Source organism: Stegostoma tigrinum, chromosome 9, assembly GCF_030684315.1.
Source record: "Stegostoma tigrinum isolate sSteTig4 chromosome 9, sSteTig4.hap1, whole genome shotgun sequence".
NCBI lineage: Eukaryota > Metazoa > Chordata > Chondrichthyes > Orectolobiformes > Stegostomatidae > Stegostoma > Stegostoma tigrinum.
In genome coordinates, this window is record NC_081362.1 from 92,597,773 (window position 1) to 92,617,235 (window position 19,463).

A 19,463-nucleotide genomic window follows, 5' to 3' on the forward strand; every position below is an offset into this window, starting at 1 on the left:
CATGGACTTGAAAGTTTTGGCATCACATGTGCACTTCTAAATATAGAAATTGCTGGAAAGGATCAGCAGGTCTGGCAGCATCTGTGAGAGAAATCAAAGTTAACATTTCAGATGCTGTCAGAGCTGTTGAGCTTTTCTAGCAAATTCTGTTTTTGTTTCTCATATACAGCATCCACAGTTCTTTCCTTTTTTGTTGCACATCTAAATAATTCCTTAATGTTCGGAGAGTTTCTACCACCCTTACAACCATCTTGAAAGTCAAGGGGAGCAGGCTCATGGAAACACTGTAGAAACTTGGAGCAGGAGGAAGCCCATCAAGCCATTTTCGCTGAGGTAATAGACATTGGAGGGGCAGTTCCTTACAGCCTTCAAGACTCAACATCGAGTTTGAGACTTTTAGAACATGAACACCTCCTTCCATGTCTATTAATCATCACCCAACCTCATGTCCTGTCACAAAATGTCATTGTCTATGCAGCCAATACTTTTTCAACTACTCAAAACCCCCTTAAGAAGACAGATCAGCACCATTTTCTCCGGGGCAGTGTGGGATGTGCAATGAATGCTGGGCTTAGCCAGTGACACCCACATCCCATGAATGAATAAAAGTAACAGAACAAGAAGTCTGAGGACTCAGTATCTGGCCAGGTTGAAATGAGGGAGCCTAAACTCTGACAAATCCAAATAGGGTCACCAACTTTGGTTGGGCATATTATAGGAGCCTTCATTACATGACCTCATGTCTCCAGCTGCCCTGCCTAGTGAATCAGAACCTTGTTCTCTCTCAATGCTGATATTTTTATAACCACTCACTAAGAAATGCACAATGCATTCTCAACGCAGGCCTGGAGATAATCTTCAGTTCTTGGAAATTCCAGGACAACCTCAAAGAGTTGACAACTGTGCACAGGAAAAGTTATGACCCTCAACAACCAATTGAAAAGAAAAATTCTTCTAAGGGTTGTTCGGGGTGTACTTCCTCGTGAAGCATGTTACAAGTGTGAACATCAGCTCAGGTTCACATTAGAAATGCTAGTGTTGTATCTGTGCTGGAGAAGAAGTGTTTCAGCCTCTGTGTATGTGCTTACGTGAGGGTATGGTGTACATTGAGCTGCTGGTCTGATTGTTGCACACTGCCCACAGCCACAGGGCAGCATTGTGGCTCCGTGGTTAGCACTTCTGCCTCACAGCACCAGGGACCCAGGTTCAATTCCACCTTTGGGTGACTATCTGTGTGAAGTTTGCACATTCATTTCCCCCCCGTCACCTAAGTTTTCCCTAGTTTCGCCCCACAGTCCGAAGATGTGCAGGTTAGGTGGATTGGTCATGCTGAATTGCCCATAATGTTTTGGGATGTGTGGGTTAGCCATGGGAAATGCAGGATTATAGGGTAGGAGTGGTTGGACTAGGTGGGATACTCTTTGGGGTCAGTGTGAGCTTGATGGAACAAATGGCCTCCTTCCCGATGGTAGGGATTCTATGACTCCCTGTATCTACTCTCATATTCTACTCTCTGCAGTTCCACTGAAATTTCTCATAAATATCCCTGGGAAAGACTCTGTTGGTGACTGACACAGGAGGCTGAAGGTTCCAGAATGAAACTCTAACCTGTTCAACATAGAGGAGAAGGTTTTTCTTGTGGAGGGTTGCAAATCTTTGAAATGCTTTTCCTCAAAAGGTGAGGGAAGCACAGTCTGATTATTTCTAATTCTGAGGTTGTTGATAAGCAAGAGGTTCAAAGGTTACTGGGCCTAAGCTGGAATGTGAGGTAATCAGATCAGACATCTTATTGTTGAGGGGCTGAGTGGCCTACTCCTGCTCCTAATTCGTAATTTTTTACATAGTAGATCAGAAGAACATGGTCTCAAGTCATAATCCAGAAACACCAGATGTTTAGGAAGATAGAGCTAGGCTGCCACTTCTCTGGGGTACAGAGCGAGTGCTGCACTGTCAGAAGTGAATTGTTAAATCCAAGCCTTGTTTGCTTTCTCAAGTGGACATTATGATCCCAATGTAATATTTTGAAGAAGAGCAGGAGGTTATCCTAGCCAATACTTATCCTTAAACAATATCATCGAAAAATTGTAAGGGCCATTAGCTCATGATGCACGTGGGAGCTTACTGTGTGTAAATCGGTTGTTGTCCTTGTACTTCACACACGCCCCTTCACTTGGTTGTGAAGTGCTTTGGGCTGTAAGCTTTCTCCAATGTTCCTTCTCCCGCACTGCGAGCCGCTGCAGTCTTTTCCCATGGGTAGTACAGAGTGGCTTGTTTTCATCATCACCTGCTGAAGTTAATTGTCTGAAGTGCTGACAATGATAGCCAGTTTTGTCCTCAAAAAAGGAAAGCAAAGGTGGCAAACCATTCTTTGAGAAGGGATATTTATCATGAAAGCATCAGTTTGACGATAGGATCTGAACAGAGATATGAATAATCTCCACAGGAGGCCAGTTCGCCATGAGACAGAGTGTGGGCACTCAACAGATAGCCCAGCTTAGGAACAAAGAATTAGAGTAGACTATTCAGCCCTTCAAATGCATTTCTCATGCAGTGAGATTGTGGCTGATCTGTATTTCCTCATGTCTAGCTTTTAGTCTCCAAATCTCTGTGCCAACATAATTCTATCAATCACAAATTTGAGGTCGCTAACGAACCCTTGCGTCTATCGCAGAATTCCAAACACCCTACACCTTCTCCATGAAAAGTTCCTACTTAACGTCTCTTCTGAATGGCCTGGCTTTAAGTGTAAAGTTATATCTCCATGTCCTGGTTTCACCCCAGCATTTACCCCCATCACTTCTTAGCAGCACGGCAGTGTTTCTCTCTATCTACACTGTCAATTCCTTCTCACACCTCTGACAATGCAACGCAGCCTCAGGAACACCCTGGAGTCTAAGTCTCACTTTTTTATTCAAGTGCGTCAGGTGACCTTGAATGCACAGAGACAACAGCCCTAACCCTCTGAACCATGGCCAGTGCAGATCCCAACAGAACAAAGTTGAAATCTTAAGTAATAAGTGACATAAAATATTGTGTACTTTTGTTTCTCCTCTTTATCATCCCTTCTTCTTTGTCTCTGGCTCCTCTCTTTTATTCTCCATTGTTTCATTTCTAGGTAGCTGCTGTTTTTCACAGCTTAATGCTTGTTTGTGAAGGAAGACGACGGTTATGTATTTTACTGTCTTGTTTGTTCCCCTGATTTGAAAGTAACATTGAACTGATTCTCAGAGCTGGTAGGAGTTGTACTGGAGAGGTGTACTCTGGTTACATCTTGCACTAATACAGGCAGCCTTCAGCTCTGTTCCCACAGCAAATTACATGCCCTCTTGACAACTTCAGCCCCAGCTGCATGGCTAATATTTGGGCTCAGTTGGCCTCTCAAAGCTAGGATGCTTTTAGAAAATGCTGGATTTTTTTTCTTTTACTCATACAAGGGATGAGGGTGTTGCTGGCTCATCCAGCATTTATTGCCCATTCCCTTACTGCCCAGAGGGCAGTTGAGAGACAACCACTTTGTCATGGGTCTGGAGTCACATGTAGGCCAGACCAAGTGAGGATGGCAGCTTCCTTCCCTAAGGACATTAGTGAACAAGATGGGTTTTTCAGACAATCGACAAAGAGCTCGTGGTCATCATTAGATTCTTAACTCTGGATTTTTGTTGAATTTAGATTCCACCATCTACCACAGCAGGATTGAGACCCTGGTCCTCAGATCATTACCTGGGTCATTGGATTAAAAGTCCAGTGATAATACCACTGAGCCATCACCTCCCACTTTTGCACCATCCTAGATGTAGCACTGATGTCTCAGCTCCTTTTCCTCCCCTTATTACCATCGAATCATTGAACAGTGCAATTAAAATGTGGCCATTCGAACTATCCTTGCTATTTTAGCTCTTCCTGATTAGTTCCCTGCTGTGTCCCCATAGCCCTGCAGAAATATTCAGGTACCTTTTCTGAAAGATGCCACTTTTCCTCATTTCTCTTTTGAAACGAGCTTCCCAAAGAGCCTATCCTTCAGCTTCTGCATGTTGCAATTGAACTTGCAATGACCAGGCCCTGACTGAATTCTAATCAGAGCCTGGGACAGAGTGAACCTGCAATGGCTCCTCCATCTGGACTGGAGGAATTCTGCTGCCAGCCTTCAGCAGGAGATGACTTTCCATGGTAAAAGCAAAACCTTGTTTTGTAGGAGGAAGGTGGAAGGGCTGTTTCCTGTTGCTTATCGTGGATGCAGGAAGGTTTCACTGTTTGCATTTCCCTGATCTTATCTTCCCAGGATTTGCTGGATCCACCATGTCACAGGAATGTGGGTCTATCCATTTCTCGACCACCTCTCCAACATTCTGAAGGTTATTGTCTTTGTTGCATTGTTCATTGCTATCAACGTACTATACGTGGTGGGTGAGATGTTGAACAGTTTCATCTGGGATAAGTCAAGATGTAAGTATTGGCATTGCATGTTTAACATGTATGTATATTTGATACATAACCTGTATCACAATTCACCACCCAATGCTTACTGAGCCTCAAGACAATGGATGACATATCCAGTACTGGGAATATTCATTACTGGCACAACTCATTATTAAGCATTCTTCGCAAGCTACAAGTTAAACAATTTATATTTCATTTCCAGGGAAACCTCTGTCCCACTCTTGGCTAACTAGGTTCCAAGAGACTCTTGGTTCCTTATGCAAAAATTGAACCTGATAACCAAAGAGCTAGGAATAGGAGGAGGCTATTCATCCCCTCAGGCCTGCTCTACCATTTAATACAATCATGGCTGATCTTATCAGCCTCAGCTGCACTTTCCTTCCCACTCTACATAACCCTTCAAACAATTACGAATTTTAAAAAACCTATCTCCTCCTTACAGTTGCTCAAATTCATGGCCATGACCTCTCAATGTAAAATGCCAACATGAGGAAACATCCTTTCTACATCAGCTTTGTCAATCCCTTTTAGCATCTAAAAGACCTCAATTAGGTTTCCTTGAGTCTGTTCCTGAAATTGAAAGCTTCAGCAAAAAAAAATCAAATTCTGGAAAACACAACAGGTCAGTCAGAATGTGTAAATGGGAGCAATGGGTTCATAAAATTATAGGGTGGTCCAGCTCGTCATGTCTGTTTCAGCTGTTTGAAACAGCTGTCCATTTGTATCCACGCTCCTGTTCTTCCTCGACAATTTTGTGGACTGTCCTCCCCTCCAAGCATATCTCTAATGCCTTTTTGAAAGTTACTGTTGAATCTTTCTCTGCTAACCTTTCAAATCATGTTCTCAAGGTCAAAACAACACTGTACCATTTCATTTCCTCACGTTATCTCAAGGTTTTTCAACCGCAAACAACTTTTTCCAATTTGCAAGTTCATAGAATCATAGAATCCCTAGAATGGGAAAGCAGGTCATTTGGCCCACATGGTGTACACTGTAAACAAGATTTCCAACAGCTAATCCACCTAACTTGCACATCTTTGCTCAGGTTGTCCCAGTTGAGATAACCTTGTTCCCCAGGGGCTGTTTCATAAGATTCCAATGGGGTTTTTAACCAGTTTGTAAAGTTCTGTTGGAATTACAGCAGGATATACCTGACACTGAGATTTGAACAGTCTGCAACCTTGGGATTTTGTTTTCATTCACAGGATGGGGGCATCACTGGATGGGCCAGTATTCATTGCCTGTCCCTAATTGCCCTGAGGGAAATTAAAAGTCACCCACATTGTTGTGGGTCTGGAGTCATATGTAGGTCAGACCAGGAGAGGATGGCAGTTTCCTTCCCTAAAGGACATGAGTGAACCTGATGGCTTTTTGACAATTAACTCAAAATCATTAATAGACTCTTAATTTCAGATATTTTATTGAATGGAAATTCCACCATTTGCCATGGCAGGATTTGAACACAAGTCCCCAGCACATTACCTGGGCCTTTGGGTTAACATTCCACTGATTGTAGCACGAGGATGTTGCCTCCCTTTGTCTCTATGCATTATTTTTTTTTCTCTAGTTGGATTTGCAGTGATCCTGGGCAAGCTTTTCCTGGAACTCAAAGCCTATATCAAAGCTTTTATTTTGTTCACACATTGGATGTGGGCATCGTTGGCTGGCCCAGCATTTACTGCGTTCTCTAGATGCCCCTTAAGAAGGTGCTGATAAGCTGCCTTCTTGAACCATTGCAGCCCACTAAGTATAGGTAGACCCACAATGCCATTAGTGAGGGAATCCCAGCAACATGCTTCCAAGTCAAGATGGTGAGTGGCTTGGAGGGGAACTTGCAGGAGGTGGTGTTCCCATGTATCTGCTATCTTTGTCCTTCTAGATGAAAGTGGTCATGGGTTTAGAAGGTGCTTTCTAAATATCTTTGATGTATTTCTACAGTGCATCTTCACTATCAATGCCCTACTGCAGGCAATTTGTATCATTCTCACTATTTACAACTCCTCCAAGGTTGGTTTCATCAGCAAAGTTTACTCCATATTCCAAGAAACAAGGAATTTTTATGAAGCAAAACTAGCAGTGGTCCTAGCGCTGGAGAAATATCCATTCTGTCGAATAGAACGTACGTTTCATTTCTTGGCAGAATTACAAATAGCAACGCCAAAATGGAGCAGACCGAGACCCAGATATTTTCTTCTTTTTTTCAACATTGGAAGTGCTATCACACACAACCAAAAGGTCTTTCCTATCACCAAATTATCCGTGGCAATTGTCATCTTTTTATTTTGTTCATGCATGAGCTGTGTGGGATGCTGGCACTTATTACCCATCCCTAGTTGCCCCGTGAGAAGGTGGTGATGAGCTGCGTTCTTGAACCACTGCAGTCCATGTGCTGTGGTTTGAGCCACAATATCCTTAGGGAGGGAATTCCAGGATTTTGACCCAGCAACAATGAAGGAATGGCAATATATTTCCAAGTCAAGATGGTAAGTGGCTTGGAGGGGAACCTGCAGAGGATAGTGTTCCCATGCATCTATTGCATTCTATCCTTCTAGATGGCCATGGGTTTGGAAGGCACTGCCTGAGGATCTTTGGTGAATTTCTGCAGCGCATCTTGTAGATAGTGCACACTGCTGCTACTGAGGGTTGGTGATGGAGGGAGTGGATGCTTGTGGATGTGGTGCCAATCAAGCAGCTGCTTTGGCCTGGATGGTGTCAAATTCCTCGAGTGTTGTTGGAGCTGCACCCATCCAGGCAGGTGGGGAGTATTCCATCACACTCCTGACTTGTGCCTTGTAGATGGTGGCCAGGCTTTAGAGAGTCAGGAGGTGAGTTACTCGCCACAATATTGCTCGATTGCTAGCTTCTGGCCTGGTCTTGTATCCACTGTATCTACATGGTGAGATAACAAGGTGTAGAGCTGGAGGAACACAGCAGGCCAAGCAGAATCAGAGGAGCAGGAAGGCTGACGTTTTGGGTCTAGACCTTTCTTCAGAAAATTACACCTTGTTATCTCAGATTCTCCAGCACCTGCAGATCCTACAGCTTCTCCAGCTCCTGTAGTAAATCACCTGTGTTTCAGTTGTACAATGTACATGCAAAGCCCGTTAGGGGTAATTCAATAACAGGAAAGGTGAGAGACAGAGGAAGAAAAATACTCATCATTATTTTGCCTTCTTTTAATTACACACATCACTTTTTTGTTATTTTTTCTATATCCAGATGTGCTGTAAGTTGTGAACATCTTTCTCCCGATCCCCAAATCACCTGTGGTATATTTTTCCATCTATTAACTATCACCACTAAATCAGCTATGTTTTCCAGTGGATAATTTAAGAGTAAAGCCCATCAAGGACCAGGCCAGGCTTTGTCAATTGTGGTCGAGTAGGAGGTTTCTCAAGCCTGCTTCACCATTCAATTAGATCTTGACTGATTCACCTTAACTTCATACACCTGTCTCTGTTACATGTCTGAATTCCATTTTTATCAAACCATCTACTGCGATATTGGTGCGAATTTTCCAAATTCAACATTGGCTTTTCTTCCAGGTGAAGGCCTAGATTCACCAAGTGAAAGTTTTTGTTCAATCATGGCTTTGAGCTATCTCATATTGAAATAAGCTTGAGGCAGCCGTAATGTAGACATGAGAGGATGCAAAACTGAAGCATGATCTTGCTGAATGAATAGCATGAATCACACATGGCCACAGTGATACTTATAACACTCAGGAAATGTTGCAATGCGAGGGTGAGTTCGAGTTATACTGTGATGTGGTGTTGACTTGTATTAAAAAATTCCACAATGGATGGACCCCCTCCCCCCACATTTGTCAGCAGCATCAAGTCAGGGGTCAAGTGCAGGACAGAGACAGGCAGGGCTCAAACCTATTTCTGTCAATGCAAAGACATCAGATCTTGAATAGGAGTAGGTCATTCAGCCCCTCATACCTGCTCTGCTATTTAATGTGATACGATCTCATCTCAACTCCACTTTCCTGCCGCTCTCCATAATCCTTCGACTCATTACTGATCCGGTTGTCTGTCTCCACTCCACCTATCTTCTCCTCTATTCATCTTCTATCCTCCTCCCCCTCTCTCCCTATTTATTTCAGAGCCCCTGCCCCTCCCCCATTTCTGAAGAAGGGTCTAGGCTCAAAACGTCAGCCTTCCTGGTCCTCTGATGCTGCTTGGCCTGCTGTATTCATCCAGTTCTACACCTTGTTATCTCAGATTCTCCAGCATCTGCAGTTCCTATCTCTAAAACATTTGTGTAACAATAATGTCAGTGGACTAGAAATTCAGAGCCTCAGGCTAATGCCTTGGGGACATGAGTTTGAATCTCATCATGGAAGCTGGTCAAATTTAAATTCAGTCGAATCTGGAATTGAAATGTAATGTCAGTAAGGCCATGATACAACCAGTGAGTCATAAGAACCAATCTGGCTCACTCATGTCCTTTAGGGAAGGAATTCCACTGTCCTTACCCAGTCTAGACTATATGTGACTTCAGATCCACAATGACTTGGTTAGCTCTTAATTTCCCACTGAAATGGCTGAGAAAGTCAACAAATTCAAAGGCTGTTAGGGATGGGGAACACACCATGTCCGTGAAACATTCAGATAAAATTGGAAGAAACAGGACGCATAAAAGAATTAAAGAAAAGCTACTGGTGGGAAGGCAATGATGATAGGACAGGTATTCTGCCAAAGGCATCCTGATAGCGTTGACTAAGTGTGGAGCTGGATGAACACAGCAGGCCAAGCAGCATCTTAGGAGGACAAAAGCTGACGTTTCGGGCCTAGATCCTCATCAGAGACGGGGATGGGGAGAGGGATCTGAAATAAATAGGGAGAGAGGAGGAGGCGGACCGAAGATGGATAGAGGAGAACACCTCCACTCAGTTCGCAATAAACAACTGCACCTCCCAGTCACGAACCATTTCCACTCTCCCTCCCATTCTCTTGATGACATGTCCATCATGGGCCTCCTGCAGTGCCACAATGATGCCACCCGAAGGTTGCAGGAACAGCAACTCATATTCCGCTTGGGAACCCTGCAGCCCAATGGTATCAATGTGGACTTCACAGGTTTCAAAATCTCCCCTCCCCCCACCGCATCCCAAAACCAGCCCAGTTCGTCCCCTCCCCCCACTGCATCCCAAAACCAGCCCAGCCCCCGCCTCCCTAACCTGTCCTTCCTCTCACCCATCCCCTCCTCCCACCTCAAGCCCCACCTCCATTTTCTACCTACTAACCTCAACCCACCTCCTTGACCTGTCCGTCCTCCCTGGATTGACCTATCCCCTACCCACCTCCCCAGCTATACTCTCCTCTCCACCTATCTTCTTTTCTCTCCATCTTTGGTCTGCCTCCCCCTGTCTCCCTATTTATTTCAGAACCCTCTCCCCAAGCCCCTCTCTGATGAAGGGTCTAGGCCCGAAACGTCAGCTTTTTTGCTCCTGAGATGCTGCTGGGCCTGCTGTGTTCATCCAGCCCCACATTTTGTTATCTTGGATTCTCCAGCATCTGCAGTTCCCATTATCACTGATAGCATTGACAGTTCACAAGCAAACAAAAAAAAAGGTATAAATAGAAAAATACTTTACTTAAATGTATATCTGATCTGCTTTTATTTTTCTAGATACAGAAGAAAAGCTTGACAGCAAGAACAAAATGGACTAACACAAGATAAAAGAGATTATAATGTGAAACTGCGGAGTGAAGTCATTTATTCCAACCCATCAAAAAAAAGAAACAGACATTACAGTATCTAAACAATGCCATGGAATCACAGTCATTAACCTCACGAACTTCAACCCAGCCAGCTTGGTTGGAGCTAAATCACCTGACTAATGAGATCGCAGCATCAAAACGGTCATTGGTTAATTCGTAATAAGTAACAATTCACAGTTGTCAAATTACAGAGGTTGAGTTTAAAGAGGTGTGAACTGTTGAGACAAGAGTGTAGACTTTCCAATTAATGTGGTGTTTATTTTCAACACCAGTGCTAACACAGTTATTTTAAATGGATCCACATTGGCATTATGTCAAGGACATCAACAAAGCCTGGTTAAGAGAGAACCAGCTTCACACCATGTTATCTCTGGTTAAGAGAGAGCTGTGTTTTTTAGAAAGCTCCATATTCCCATCTTTCCAACTCCCTTTCACAATGTTGCATCTCTGTGAGAACCTTCAGTTTGTTGCTTGATGCGTTGTTGTAATATACACAAGGTACTGTAGCCCTCTGTTTTCCTTGAGACTGAATTCTTACACCTTCAACAATTGACCTTTTTCCTTTTCTTCCCCTTAATTTTAAAATTCTCATCCTTGTTTTCAAATCCCTCATGGTCTCATCCCTCTTTACCTCTGTCATCTCCTCCAGCCTCTCCATTTTTGAAGACATCTGCACTCCTCCAATTCAGGCCTGGTGAGTATTGTTGATTTTGCTTCCCCATAACCTGACCTTCTGGAAACTAGCCCCTACAACTCTGTCATTAAATAACTGACTCTTTCTTTACCATCAAGGCACTCCTTAAAACCTACCACTTCAATCATGCTTTTGTCCATCTGCCCTAATGAGTCAAATGTTCTTTGATCGTGCTTGGGGGTGTAACGGTTTAGTGATATTATCACTGGGCTCTTAATCCAGAGATCCCAGGTAACATTCTGGGAACCTGGGTTTGATTCCCACTATGGCAGGTAGTGGCATTGGAATTTAATAGATATATTGAGTTAAAAATCTAACGGTAACCATGAATCCATTGTTGATTGATGGAACAACACATCTGGTTCACTAGTATCTCTTAGGGAAGGAAATTGCCATCTTTACTTGCCCTGGCCGACATATGACCCACAGCAATGTTGTTGGCTCTTAACTGCCCTCTGGGCAATTAGGGATAGATAATAAATGCTGCCTGGGCAGCAACACCCTCATCCTGTGAATCAATAAAATGAAATATTCCTGTAAAACACCGTGGGAGGTTTTCCTATGTTAAAAGTGCTGAATAAATTCACCTTGTTGCCCAATTTAAGGGCTTCAATTAGCAGTGGGTTTAGCAAGGTCATCCACAAGCCATCCTACCCAGGATTTTACTGAGGTAGGGGTGAGAAAGTGGCAGGGTCCGCTCCCACCCGATCAAATATTCCATCCCCAGCCCATCACCAGCCACGCTGTAGGAAAGTGCAGTCAGATTCCAACGCTTAATGACTGTGGCTTTTCATCAGAACTGGCAAAATGGGATAGGTTTCAAACCAGGGAAAGGTGAAAGAAAGGAAGGTCAGCAATCGATTGGAAGGTGAGTGGGATTAAATGATACAAGTATTGGCAGTGCTGGGGCAACAGAATAGTACTGGGACAAATGGGAAATAAATGCATCTAGAGGAGGAGTGAATGGTGGAATAGTGAACAGTTCCCATTTAGAAGCAATATGGGAAGATGAAAACAAGATTAAGACCAAAGAGAAGGGGATATAGGAACAGGAGTAGGCCATTCAGCCCCTTTAGTCTGTTCCACCATTCAGTGAGATGATGGTTGATCTGTACCAGCTTTGGCTCATATCCCTGAATGCCTTTGCTTAATAAAAAAAAAGGAGATCTATTTCAAATTTCAAATTTAAACTGATTGAGCATCCACCGTCATCTGTGGAAGAGAGTTCCAAACATCTACCACCCTTTGTGTAGAGAAGTGCCTCCTAACATCTCTCCGGAATAGTATGGTCCGAACTAAACTACATCCCCTGAGTTTTAGAAAGGAACCAAAACAGGAAAGCTGTAAAGCTTTGAATCGAACGATTCCTTACAGTGAGCATCATTGGAAGAGCAGGAAGGGGACTAAAGGCAGTGAGGTGACCATAAAACATACCATGATGTTCCCTGAGAAGTGCCCAGCTGCCTCAATATTGTCCATAGGCAGAAGTGCAACAGGGAAGGTCCTTTTAAACCCAGATTGTGAACTTAACTCATGTCTCTATGAATAGCCCCTCTGTAACTGTTCATCAGGGCACTGCTTTAAAGACCATAAGAACATTGAACTGGATTAGACCATTCAGACCATCAAGTCTGCTTTTCATACAAAGAAATTTTGGCTTATCTGATAAACATTTTGAGATGTGGTAATATTAATAATTGGGCTGGATGGAGTAGATGAGGAAAGAATGTTCCCGATGTTGGGGAAGTCTAGAACTAGGGGTCACAATCTAAGAATAAGGGTTAAGCCATTTGGGACTGAGATGAGGAAGAATTTCTTCACTCAGAGAGTTGTGAACCTGTGGAATTCTCTCCCACAGAAAGCTGTTGGGGCCAGTAGACAGTAAGGATGGCAGGCGCTGGAAACTTGGGTCAATAAATGTGGGTCTGGAAAAGCACAGCAGGTCAGACAGCATCCGAGGAGCAGAAAAGGCCAAAACCCCTCATCAGGACTGAGGGTAGGAGGGTGGAGGGAGCCCAGAAATAAATAGACGGGCGGTGAGGTTGGAAGGTGGGGTAGGTGAGATGGAGATAGGTGGATGCAGGTGGAGAGTTACTGTGGTTGGTCAATGGGAAGGCTGTAGCAGATTGATGAGTCTGAAGATGGACAGGGTAGAGGAGGTAAGATTTCAAAGCTGGTTGAAGTCAATATTCAGGCCATTGGGCTGTAAGCTCCGAAGGCAATATGTCAGGTGGCGTTCTTCCAGTTTACATTTGGCCTCACCCTGACAATGGAGAAAGCCAAGGATGGACACGTCACCAGGAGAGTGGGACGGGGAGTTAAAGTGGACGGCAGCCAGAATGTCGGGTTAGTTGGGCAGAGCGCAGATGCTCCGCAAACCCAGAGTTCATTAGATATATTCGGGAGGGAGCCACCTAGTTCTCTAATGTTCTTCAGGGAAGGAAACTGTCATCCTTACCCGGTCTGGCCTGTGCTTGACTCCAGACCCACAGCAATTTTATCAACTCTTAATTGCCTTCTGGGCAATTAGGGATGGGGCAGTAAACACTGGCCCAGCCTGGGATGCTGACATCCCATAAATGAATAAAAAATAAACATGCCTCTTGCAGCTAAAAGGATCAAGAGGTATGGAGAGAAAGTGGGAGTGGGATACTGAAATGGCATGATTAGCCATGATTGTATTGAATAGTGGTGCACGCTCAAGGGGCTGAATGGCCTAGCCCTGCATCTGTTTTATGTTTCAATTTTAGAGTTTCTACATTGGGTTCAAACAATAATTATGGCACAAACTGTGCCCAAAGGTATGCCCATTTCAAAGCGTGGATGCTATTGTATAGTTTCTTAGGCCTAGAGCTCAAATGCATTTGCAGATCACCAAAACCTACCATGAATCAATTAGTGTTTTAAAGTGTAATGATTTTTTAAAAAAAGTTTAAAAGTATCCTTGATATATGAAACTTGATGCAATGGAGTGGGGAAATGGGTTTATTACAAAGTATTTTTAATGACAGTGTCAAGCACTTGTGAGTGGGAAGGAGAAAGTCACCATTCTCATTACAATGAGAGAACATTGTCAGGGCTGGAGGGTTGAGCTATAGGGAGAAGCTGAATAAGCTGGCGCTATTTTCCTTGGAGCGTTCAGAGGCTGAGGGGTGACCTTACAGAGGTTTATAAAATCATGAAGGGCATGGGTAGGGTGCATAGTCAAGGAGTTTTCCCCAGGATAGGACAGTGCAAAACTAGAGGGTGTACATAGAACATAGAACATTACAGCACAGTACAGACCCTTCAGCCCTCGATGTTGTGCCGACCTGTCATACCGATCTCAAGCCCATCTAACCTACACTATTCTATGTACCTCCATATGCTTATCCAATGACGACTTAAATGTACCTAAAGTTGGCGAATCTACTACCGTTGCAGGCAGAGCGTTCCATTCCCTTAATACTCTCTGAGTAAAGAAACCACCTCTGACATCTGTCCGATATCTGTCACCCCTCAATTTAAAGCTATGCCTCCTCGTGCTCGCCATCACCATCCTCGGAAAAAGGCTCTCCCTATCCACCCTATCTAACCCTCTGATTATTTTATATGTTTCAATTAAGTCACCTCTCAACCTTCTTCTCACTAATGAAAACAGCAAGTCCCTCAACCTTTCCTCATAAGACCTTCCCTCCATACCAGGCAACATCCTATAAATCTCCTCCGCACCCTTTCCAAAGCTTTCACATCCTTCTTATAATGCGGTGACCAGAACCGTACGCAATCCTCCAAGTGCGGCCGCACCAGAGTTTTGTACAGCTGCAGCATAACCTCATGGTTCCAGAACTCAATCCCTCTATTAATAAAAGCTAAAACACTGTATGCCTTCTTAACAGCCCTGTCAACCTGGGTGGCAACTTTCAGGGATCTGTGTACATGGACACCGAGATCTCTCTGCTCATCTACACTACTAAGAATCTTACCATTAGCCCTGTACTTTGCCTTCCGGTTACTCCTACCAAAGTGCATCACCTCACACTTGTCTGCATTAAACTCCATTTGCCACCTCTCAGCCCAGCTCTGCAGCTTATCTATGTCTCTCTGCAACCTACGGCATCCTTCGTCACTATCCACAACTCCACCGACCTTAGTGTCGTCTGCAAATTTACTAACCCATCCTTCTACACCCTCATCCAGGTCATTTATAGGTTTAAGGTTTAAGGTAACATAAAAGGGATATAAGGGGAAACATTCACACAGAGGGTGGTGCGTGTATGGAATGAGCTGCCAGAGGAAGTGGTGGAGGCTGGTATAATTACAACTTTTAAAAGGCATCTGGATGGGTACATGAATAGGAAGGGATTGAAAGAATATAAGCCAAATGCTGGTAAATGGGGCTAGATTTATTTAGGATATCTGGTCAGCATGGACGAGTTGGACAGAAGGGTCTGTTTCCATGCTGAATATCTCCATGACTGAATGTCTGGTGAGTGGGCAAATGCATAGCGATGCAATATAATGTGGATAAAAGTCAGATTATCCACTTTGGTAGCAAAAATAGGAAGGCAGGTTATTGTCTGTAAGTTGAGAGAGGGGTTTGTTCAATGAGACCTGGGTGTCCTAGTGCGCTCGTCGCTGTAAGTAAGCATCCTCCATTGCAATGTTCACTATCTTCAAAAATCTCTCAGATACAACAAAGAACTGTGGATATGGGAGATCCAAAACAAATAAAATCAGAAATTGAATGGATTACAGCATTTGAAGCATCAATCCTCTTTCTCTCCACAGAAGCTGCCAGGCCGACTGAGTTTCTCCAACAATTCCTGTTTTTGTTTGTTTCAAAAAGTACTTCATCGCCCGTGAAATATTTTGCAATGGCCTGAAATCAGGAAAGGCGTTAAATATATATAAATGCAAGTCCTGCTGAAAACTTTCCTTTTATCATTTTCCTGCTTTAGTTTTGGTTCCTGTCTCCTAAGCCACAGCATTGTTACAAAAGGCCATTTGGCCCATCGTGACAGTGCCAGCTCTCCAAGTGAGTGATGCACCTGGTGTAATTCCCCTAGCTTCCCCCTGTCACTTGGCATGTTATTCCTCTTCAAATACTAACTCCACTTCTCCCTCGAATGCCTTGTTTGAATCTACCTTCACCACCCTGTCAGGCAGTGCATTCCAGATACTAACCACCTGCTGCGTGAAAAAGGTTTTCATAGAATTGTAGAATCCCTACAGTGTGGAAACAGGCCCTTCAGCCCAACAAGTCCACCCCAACCCTTGGAGCATCCCACCCAGCTCCATCCCCCTATAACCCCCCTAAGCTACACATCCCTGAATTCTTCATGCAATTTAGCAAGGCCAATCCACCTAGCCTGCACACCTTTGGACTGTGGAAGGAATCTTTGTGTCATTGAACATAGAACATAGAACATTACAGCGCAGTACAGGCCCTTCAGCCCTTGATGTTGCGCCAATCTGTGAAACCAATCTGAAGCCCATCTAACCTACACTATTCCATTATCATCCATACGTTTATCCAATGACCAATTAAATGCCCTTAAAGTTGGCAAGTCTACTGTTACAAGCAGGGCATTCCACGCCCTTAAAGAACCTACATCTGACTTCTGTCCTAATTCCATCACCCCTCAATTTAAAGCTATGTCCCCATGTTGCTTTTCTTGCCAGTTATCCTCAATCTATGCTTTCTGTTTCTGGATCCTTTCACCAACAGGAATAGTTGTTCTTTATCAGCTCTGTAGTGACTCCTCCTAAACCCCTCAATCAAATCTCCTCTTAATCTGCTCTTCCCAAATTTCAAATTCGCTAATCTATCGATGTAACTGAACTTCATCCCTGGAAGCATCATTCGAAAATCTGAACTGTTAGCTCCAGTAAATAGTTTGACTCCAAGCCACTTTACCAACCTGTCCCCACATCTTGAAAACATAGCTTATTGTTGCCTTAAAAGACGATGCAGTACCTTGTGTATATCATTGAAAATAAAGGATCGTAAGGGAGTGACAGTCTGAGCTCTTGGTTAATTCCTTCCAGAATTTTCAAAGTAACATGTCTGTGTAATCTCCCCTTCTCATGACCCTTGACCATTCTCTGCAAACCCATAAACCTTACTGTACAGATGAAGGTGACATTGAATTAGTTCCGCTCAACCCCTGCTCTTTCCCCACACCTCTGCAAATATTTCCTTCTTATCTGCTTCAAGTAGTGGATGTGGACAGGCTAGATGTCTGTAATATGAAGCTGCTTGAGTATATGAAAGAGAAAGAATGGCATGATGGAGATGGTAAAAGTACTAGATTACTCATCCACAGAACCAGCTGGTGCTTTGGAAACACAGGTCCACATGCAAAACTTAAATTCAAATAATAAATCTGGAATTTAAAGCTAGACTCAATAATGGTAACCATAAAACTAGCTTTCATTATGTTAAAACCTCATCTGGTTCACTAATGCCTTTTAAGGCAGGGAATCCGCCATCCTTACCCGGTCTGGCTTACATGTGATCCACCTGCAGGTTCCCCTCCAAGCCACTCACCATCCCGGCTTGTAAATTTATCACCCTTCCTGGGAGAAATTCCTGGAATTTCCTCTCGAGTTAAAATGTAGGTTAGCTATATTTCAAAGAGTGCTGCGGTTCAAGAAGGCAGCTCACCACCAAGGGTCAACTAGGGACAGGCAATAAATGCTGGACCAGCCAGCGATACCCATGTCCCACCAGTGAATATTAAAAAAAGGCTCACAGCAATGTGCTTGGCTCTTAACTGCGCTTGAAGTGAACCTAGCAAGCCAGTCAGTTCAATGCCAATTGGGGACGAATTAAAAATGCCAGGTTTGCCAGTGATACTATATCCCTTAAGAAAATAGAGAAAAATAAAAAGCAATGGAATTGGAGAAAGTGTGATCGAAGATGTTTTGTGTGGAATAGAAACATCAGTGTGGGCTAGTTGGGCTGAAAGGCCTGATCCTGTACTTTATGTAATCGGTAGATGTACAATTGAATTATTGCGTAGGGACACAACAGGAATATTAGAACAAATGACTTTGCCTTTGGTTTGGAAGATCTTCTGGACAGTGTTGACATCTACAAGTGAGCTGTGTGTGTTTCCTGCTGTTGGTGGTTTTGAACATTATGGTCCATCACACATGAAGACTTTTCCTCTCTAGGCGAACAAGTTGCAGAATGGCTTTGCCTGAAATCCAGCACAAACTTGTTGGCTTGCTTATTCTCTCACCCAGAGGAAGGCAATAAGAGAAGACATCTGCTGCCAATTACAACCTGAGTGAATCATGCACATTGCATCGTAAGAAGTATTTCATTATAATAAAGTTAGAGACTATGGTTCCTGCTGGTGAAAGGCACACAGTCATCATTTGATAGCAGAAGACCTCTGCATCTCTTGCCTGTGTTATAGCGTTATTGTCCAAAGGGAAAATGAAAAGTAACTCCGTTTTCCTGAGTTGTCTGCCTTTTTGGTGAATGTTTGCTGAGGCTATCACTTTAAGCAGTAAATTGAGCTGCAGATTGGACCGAATTAGAAGCATTATTTTTAGAACGGAATGGAGAGATTTATTTCTCAAAACATGATCCAGTTTGTATACTGACCTCCACGTGTGAGTGTTTGTTTGGGGATTGTCAGTTTAAGAGTAGGGACTGACTCTGTAGCTCCTCGTGGGATCAAATAATCCACAGACACAGCAGTTTGGTTCAGAGTTGGTGACCACATGGGGTTCAGCTTTGTGGCCATCCTGTATGTTCTCCCTGCACTCTGTAAGAATTAAAGAATAATTTCCATACATGCCATACTGGAATCACAATCATGGGCACATTTTGAAATGTTATATAAAAGCTCTTCTTTGAGCACATTTTGAGTTGAGTAGGAACTTCTCCACCCAAAGGGTTGTGAATCTGTAGAATTCCTTGCCCAGTGGAGCAGTTGAGGCCACCTCATTGAATGTTTTAAAGGTAAAGATGTATAGATTTTTGAACAGTAAAGGGATGAAGGGTTATGGTGAGCAGGTAAGTAAGTGGGGCTGAGTCCACAAAAAGATCCGCCATGATCTTATTGGAGCAGGCTCAAGGGGTCGGATGGCCTACTCCTTTTCCTAATGCTTATCTTTCTTATGCAACTACAGGAAGTCCCTGACTTCCAAACATCCAACTGATGAATGTGTTAACTTTAAAGATCTGACATGCAAATGTTTGCTCCTACTTGTGAACCACTATTTTATACTGCACTGTTCTGACTTGCATACTAATTAATCAACAAATGTATTCAGGAACAGAATCCATTGTTAATCCTTGAACTGCCCGCAAACCTGAAGAAACATTGCTTGATTGGCAGTGCAGAATTATCCAGTTGGGTCATAAAGAGTATCTGTAGGTGCTGCATGAAATGGGGGGAAGGTATATAAGAAATGGGAGCAGGAGTTGGCTATGCAGTCCTGGATACCACCCAAACATTTAATAATGATGGCTGACCTTCTACCTCAATGTTATTTCCGCACACTATCTCCCTATACATTAATATTATTCTTATGTAGAAATTTATCTCCATCTTGAAAATACTCAATGAATGAGCCACCATGGATTTCTGCAGTAGTGATTC

The 19,463-nt window shown here is 43.4% G+C and overlaps 1 protein-coding gene across 2 annotated transcripts in view; it reads left to right on the forward strand.

Annotated features, from left to right (window-relative positions):
* Positions 1-15,591, forward strand: part of aig1 (androgen-induced 1 (H. sapiens)) — a 126,237-nt gene extending 110,646 nt beyond the window's left edge. Inside the window, exons 5-6 of one of the 2 annotated variants that reach the window (XM_048535473.2) lie at positions 4,280-4,443; positions 10,075-15,591. In XM_048535473.2, coding sequence (XP_048391430.1) covers positions 4,280-4,443; positions 10,075-10,115 — 205 coding nt within the window. In that variant the 3' untranslated portion in view covers positions 10,116-15,591. The remainder of the gene's footprint in view (positions 1-4,279; positions 4,444-10,074) is intronic. The other variant, XM_048535474.2, reaches the window with a different exon arrangement.
* Positions 15,592-19,463: the final 3,872 nt, after the last annotated feature.